Source organism: Anneissia japonica, unplaced genomic scaffold (genome assembly GCF_011630105.1).
Source record: "Anneissia japonica isolate Jap-2015-1 unplaced genomic scaffold, ASM1163010v1 scaffold368_len332514_cov184, whole genome shotgun sequence".
Lineage (NCBI taxonomy): Eukaryota > Metazoa > Echinodermata > Crinoidea > Comatulida > Comatulidae > Anneissia > Anneissia japonica.
The window spans coordinates 46,208-53,367 of NW_022708279.1; the positions used below are offsets into that span (position 1 = coordinate 46,208).

The window sequence follows — 7,160 nt, forward strand, 5'->3', positions numbered from 1 at the left end:
TAATAAAGGTTCTAATTGTAATAAGTTTTGGATCTAAATGTAATAAAGGTCCTATGTGAAATCCTTTTGGGTCTAAATGTAATAAAGGTTCTAATTGTAATAAGTTTTGGGTCTAAATGTAATAAAGGTGCTATGTGTGATAATTATTGTTTGCTCAAATTCGGTCATACTAATTACCGTCAACAGGGCCGCCAAGAGCGGCCACGAGCCCCGTGACATCTTCGCTGCCACGACCCATTAGTTGATGGTCTGGGGCCGCCTAGGGCCTCGGGGGGGGGGGGGGGGGGGGGCCCCGACGAGGGGGCAGCTTTCCCCGACGAAATAATAGCTGTTGTCCCTAAATGTAATATGTCATTATTAATATTGCGCTGTACCAGAACAACGATATAAACAATACAGATAAAAATACAAATAACAATTTATGAAAAGGCACCTCTTTAACAAAATGGGGAAAAAATCAAACCTGGCAACGAACAGAGCTGTCCTTAAAATTGGATAACAACCTGGCAATTAATTATTTATAATCAAACGTCGCGAGTCGCTACCGTCATGAATCGCTGGGAAAGAACGTTGTTTTTAGTAATAAAATGCGAAAAAGTGGTGTAATTAGTGAGAGAACTGGATGAAAAAGAATCGTAAGATATTGTTAGGAGCGCACAGTAGGTAAAAAGACAATTTTTGAAGATAAAAGTGTTACAGTACTAAAGTGCATTAGCGCCGTCACTCACGCATTTCAAATCTCTCAGGTTGGTAACTATGAGGCTACGTTAGGCCTCTTACTACCACCGAAAAAGCGGCGACTGTGCATGAATCTGCCCTCTCTTATCTTAGATTCTGGCCACTGCAGTAAGTACCAATAGTAGTAGCTCAGACTCTGAGCTGAGTACTTTTTTGGTAGTAGGCAAAGACATAGCCTAAGGCCAGGCCTACTTAATTAGACCCTATCCATTTCTATATATAGGCCTATCACTTGTTATGTTACGCGTGTTATCTCTTACTCTTTTCGTAGTTGGTCTCACAAACTCAAACAACTCGTGATATGACTAGATCTATCTATCGTATGATCGCTGTTGTATATATAGATCTATAATAGCTCGCATTTTGATCAATTTTATACCATTCGACTCATCGTACGACGCAACTGTGTCCCAGTCATGGTCCGAGTTAACTTTAAACTTATAGAGGGCCTCTTACCAAATTCATTAAGATTCATTTCCACTCAGCCTCGCCCACTCACCAACTTCAAGCGCATATAATATTCACGGTCTGTTCTAATTAGTCAGTACCAGGGGCGAAATTAGGGCGGGGCCGGGCGGCTCTCCCCCCCCCCTTTTGGGAAGTTAAAAAAAGAAAAAAAAAGAATAAAGAAAAAATGATTGCCCAGAACGCCTCAAATGCTGTTTTCGGGCGTCTAGAAGAGATAAATTTCGCAGGGCATGCCCCCGAACCCCCTAGTACCCCCTACAACAGTGTTGTCTCGATCACGGCCCAACTTCGGCCCCAACTTTTGGATATCTCTGGATTCGCCCCTGCTGTACAGTAATTTTGTTGCACTCGCGAAAGGTCCATTAAATTTAAACGTAGGCCTTACAGGTACATTCAGCCTACGTTCCGCTTATGAGTTAATGAATTGAAGATGGAATATATTGCAGAAATTGTTTCTTCAACACTCGAGAGATTACGAGATTGATCCCATCGAATATTCATACCACATCAAGTTTCATATTTAATGGTTCAATAATGAATATAACGAAATTTATTTATTTTTTGCATCACATTATAATGGACCCTTCCGCTAGCCCCGCCCCAACTGGTTGCAAAATGACAGCGTTAAAGCATTATACGCAAACACGTGCGTTTGGGACAACACGTGTGCCTGTTAGCGTGCGTATCAATGGCCTGTCCTGATAGGTCAATTTAGGCCCAAGAAAAAAAATGTGTTGGCCACACCCAACCGGCCCACAACTTACGAAATTCAGGGTTTGCATTTTAGCTTTTTTTTTTTCTTGACTACAACGAACAATATTTTTTTATGAGCAAATAAGACTGAAATAGCCTTGGTCAGGCTATGGGGCCAAGGCAAAGCCTACGGTATTTTATTTGATGGTACCAATGGTACGCGATGCGAATCAAAAATTGTTGTAGTATTTGTGTATTTTCTACTTTTTAGGTGTAAACACATTTTTGGTTGTTAAAAAAAAAAAATTAAAAAAAAAAGTTCCTACCGACCTACCCAGTTTTTGGATTTTCCCAAAACGTGGCCAACACATTTTTTTTTCTTGGCCTTATTAAGTTTGATTGAAACTCCGGAAAAGTTCATCGTAATCATGGGGGTGTGGTGGATGTCTAATAGCCTAATAATATGACAAAATGTATTTTCAACATAAAAATAACACGAATACAACCATACCAAAATTAACACTACCAGGATTTTATTGGTAGAGAATCATTTCAAACATAAAAGAACATATGTACACAAAATAGACATTCCTCACCTTATGATAATAATTTTTAAATACAGCATAGTTAAGTTAAGACCTGTTAATCACAGGCTCTATGAGATGGACACTTTTACGCAAATTGTTGTTTGAGGTGAGTGTTAATTAAGTAGGCCTATTTAGCAGCAAACCAACCATAATTTTTGCTAAATAATGAGCGACATCCTAATTATGCCAATGATGACTCTTAATGATGGCCTAAATAGATCTTTGGGTGGAAGCAAAACATGATCTAGACATTTTGAAATAGAGGGGGACAAAGAAGAACCTTTACAAAATTGATGGTGTACAGGGGCGAGCCGGCCCCCGCCCATTTGGAAAAAAAAAAAAAAAAAAAAGATCGCTTAAAACGCCTTAGAGGTTATTTTCGGGTGTCTGTAACAAAAAATTTCGGTTGTGACTACCTCAGCCCCATGGTTGTGGCTAAGGTACAAGCTTTTATGGTCATGTGATGGCCGGAATCGGTAATCTCAGTCTTAAATTTCAAATATAATTTCTTTTCTTAATTTTTTTTTTTCAAATATTTAGAGGGGCGTATGCTCCCCTTGGATCCACCATAACAATTACAATAAGTGTGTCCCGCCTAAAAACAAAACACTGTAATAATAGGCTATCATACTATTTGTAGTCCTAACAAAACTATGACGGTGTGATACGGCCATACGGTCGCGGTACTAATACCATTGTAGAGCTTGGTGGACAAACGGATTCATCTGACCTACAACGGTCCTTTCTTGGAAAACTTGTACAAGAAAACACACTCAGCCAACATCGCAAGCATTGCAACAAACCCGAGAACCTGTGTAGGAAAAAAAAACCATTAACAAGATAATGAAAATCTTAATTATAAAAAATATTATATATATATAGGCCCCTATAATATATTATATATATATGAATTTAAATGCTATTGATTAGTAAATTTTATAAATATTTTTATTGATTTATTAATTATATATATATACTGTCTCTTATACACATCTAGATGTGGATAAGAGACAGCTTACTACCACGCTGAACGGGTTACCCTCTATAAAGATGAAATAAATTAATCAATTAATTAATTACAATAAGTAATAAAAATACCATTAGGCATATTTCTGTAGAAATGTCTTAACCGAATAGACCAAGCAGAATAAATGTAATAACATCGATTATATATGACGGTTTTTAGTTTAAGTAGTTTAAGTCGAATTTATTTGCTTCTAGTGGTTCTTTGTAGTAAAGCACATTGTGGCTTTTTACGGAATGCGCTAAAAAATAATCGACTTGTTATTAACTTAAATTGAAAACGGAAAAAAGAAATGTGCAAATGAGTTGTCGTTTATAGTCACGCGCCGGTACAATTTGTGTAGTGCAATTATTTTACAGTGATAAATGCAAATCACTTGGAGTACCCAATATTGAGAATATTTTTGACGTTAATAGAGTAGTGGTACTAACAGCAGAGGCGATTAATTTCGTCTCGCCGCCATTCTGCGCCGCCAGTGTCGCCGAAGCCGCTGCTGTCACGATCGCAGCGAAGATACAATATACCAACTCCTGTAAAGAAAACATTTGGTATGGAAACATTATAGGCCTACTTTAATTTAAAAAAATCATCGATACTCATAATAACACTGTAAATAACAATAATATCGGACAAAATTAATGATTAAAATAATAGTATTATAATACACTAGTAGGCTAACGATGATAATAATATTAATGATGATGATGATGATGATTATGATGGTGATCATGTTGTTGTTGATGATGATGTTAATGATGATGATGAAGAAGATGATGGGAAGGATAATGATGATTATAAGACGATAATTATGATGAAGTTGATGATTATGATGATTTATATGATGAAGAGGACGATGCCAATAATGTGATTGTACACACTTTCAAAAAAGACACTAACCATCGCTGCTATTTTTGAGCTTATCAACTTCATCCATCCCGGAATAAAGAGATGAACAATGAAGATGATGAGATCCAAGATAAAGATAACAAAAGACAAAACCATAAACGCTATCCATCCAGCAAACATTTCTTCCTGACAGAATAAACCATTAGTCTCATTCTTTTCGATGGCGGGAAGAAGGGTTCCGTTTCCGGTCGAATTATTCTCACTGTTATCAACATTGCAGTATTCTAGGCTAAAAAGTAAGGTTGTTATAAATCCAGCAATGAGAAGTGCCTATAAATAAAAACACAAAAACCGTGATTTAACTACTACGAACAATCAACTGAAATGCAAAAACGTAAAGGAGAAGTAGGCAAAGACCACCATAGAATACAGTAAGAAAAACTAGAGCAGAGGACGTAAAACAGGGGCAGTGGGTTGCCCTATTTCACGAACCCTTCAGCAAAAATAAGCCTTGTATACTGAGTCAACTCGTCGTAGACAAGAAAAGACCATAACAATGAATCGGAAGACGAATAAAACATAGACATGTCACGATTGAAACAGAACAGAAAACAAAAAGTGTGAAACCCCACTTACAAATGAAAGCAAGTGAAGCAACAGGTTTCTTGCTAATATGGAATTTTTTGTCTATATAACTGTATATCGCTGAATTATGTGAGCGGAAACTGAATCATTATAACTACCCGATTCGTGAATTCAATCCCCAGTAAACGGGGCATAACTTCCGAATAAAATTTGTCTATAATTTAATTAGATATATTTCGAAAGTACAACTAAGAGACATGTTCATTCCTTCGTTTTACTACGTATCTTTAATGAGTTACAAAACAAGTTTATACAACTGCGATGAAGATAGTAGTTACGGTACTTACCATTTGCAACAATTTCAGGAGGCCACATGGACTTATGCTGTACTTACAATCTCCCATTTTAGATGCTAAAACAGATTGGATAAGAGAGCAGACATTAAATCTACAAAGTGTAAATGCTACGTATAAACGAATACTTAAGCATGTATTGAATAATCTGAAAATAAGCTTCTATTACAGTACTTTCAAAAACTGCCCTACAAAATTAACGTAACACATATAATATTTAAAGATTAGGCATTAAATAATGCACAAAAAAATATATATTATCAACTTAAAACTGATTTGGTATCTACTACGATAGGTCTAATATAAAATTTAATTCACTGCACAGCAAAGTAAAATCGAACGTCTTGCAACAATAGTAATAATATCGTTAACCTACCTTTTTTTATTTATTAAGACGACTGTTATACACGTAGAAGTAAAGAGGATTGCAGAAAATGAATATCGGGTCGGGCAAGGTTAGTTATAGCCAAACTAATATTGAAAGTGAACAACGAAGACGCTGAAGCAGGCCTGAAGTAATCATTAACTTGGCTTAGTCATCGCCTGTCACATTAGTTACGTTCGTTTTTGTTTGGCATAATATATTTTGTAGGGCTACGTACCATGTGGCTTCAAACAAATTTTCCTCTTCACTCACATTGCCAAGTTTCTTTGTCAGTTATGCCTCTCATTGTAACATTGCCAAAGTGAATGTCTAGTAAGTCCCTCTACTCAACATACACTTCCGATAATTTTAGTAGAGAAAGGAAATACAAATGTAGTCCAAAACCCTATCATCAACATTATCATCATTAGCTATAATTATTACCGTTATCGGTGCAGTATTGTTTATTGTTTATCATAATAAACAATAAACAAACAATATGAAGAAATTATAGTCTGGCTGTCGGAAGACAATTTCTTTGGCAAAGATGGTTCTGGTTTTGACTCAACAACATTGGAGTTCACACGAGGTAGAGTTGATGGTGGTGCCTTCTAAGTGGTACAGTGTATGGAGTATATATTTTTCGTTTTTATCGCTGAGTGGTTGAAACATCGGTAGCAAAAAGGCCATGTTGTGTTATTTAATCGTTTATAATCATCATCATCATCATTATCATCAACATCATTTATCATTATATCATCTTTAATAGAGGTAATTACCATTGTTATAAAATAATGACTCCTGAGACTTAATTAAACACACGTGAGTATTTAACGCCGAAAAATTACCAATTACAATATAGTACATATAGCCTCCAATACCAGACCTAAAAATGTAATGTAGTCTTTTATGATTCAGCCTCAAAATAGACGATCAGCTTTTTACTTGGAAAAAGTAGTCTTCAATTATAGAAATATTAAATTGGAGAATGAGCTCTATCTGAGTATGTGGTGGACATATAATCGCGTTTTAAAGATATTTTTTGGATATTTACCCACCTACATCAGAAGCCTTGCAATAGTGTTTTGTCAATTGATAATTGCACTTTTTCATCTTATCTTCATTTGTTTATATTTTTTTCAATGGAACAAAAATGTCTTCATCCAATGGACTATGGGTTGCCAAAAGCTTTCTATCAGTGGAATGGTCAGGAAAAAACAACCACAAAAACGATGTCAATTTAATTGTCATAATTAAAAGATTAGTTGTTACATAATAAAGTGAACATAACAATCTTTATTGGAAAATAATATTTATTATTTATCATTCTACAACACATATTGTACACAACAGGAAATATGACTGAATTTTAGTAAAAATAATTGTTACATAAATTATTTCCTGGTCAAGGAACTAAATAGTTCTTTCCACTAAGCCCCGGCCTCTTTGGATATTGTTGCCAAGTTACCATAATGAAACATACGCAAACAAGTGCGTAATCC

General features: G+C 35.7%; 2 protein-coding genes across 3 annotated transcripts in view; both read right to left on the minus strand.

Moving 5' to 3' along the window:
* The window catches only part of LOC117106508 (proton-coupled folate transporter-like), a 9,869-nt gene extending 8,408 nt beyond the window's left edge, over positions 1-1,461 (minus strand). Inside the window, exon 1 of the mRNA XM_033247879.1 lies at positions 999-1,461. The gene's annotated coding sequence lies outside the window, so the exon portion shown is untranslated. The remainder of the gene's footprint in view (positions 1-998) is intronic.
* A 949-nt stretch (positions 1,462-2,410) lies between these two features.
* Positions 2,411-6,066, minus strand: LOC117106498. Of its 2 annotated transcripts, none has more exons than XM_033247868.1 (5): positions 5,672-6,066; positions 5,289-5,355; positions 4,408-4,686; positions 3,896-4,040; positions 2,411-3,297 (listed from the first exon to the last, which is right to left on the minus strand). In XM_033247868.1, exons 2-5 carry the CDS (start codon positions 5,343-5,345, stop codon positions 3,260-3,262), a joined length of 519 nt encoding a protein of 172 aa, XP_033103759.1. In that variant the 5' UTR covers positions 5,346-5,355; positions 5,672-6,066; the 3' UTR covers positions 2,411-3,259. The 2 variants fall into 2 exon arrangements, with proteins under 2 accessions (XP_033103759.1, XP_033103760.1); XM_033247869.1 differs by having other exon boundaries at positions 3,942-4,040; positions 5,289-5,353; positions 5,671-5,937.
* Positions 6,067-7,160: the final 1,094 nt, after the last annotated feature.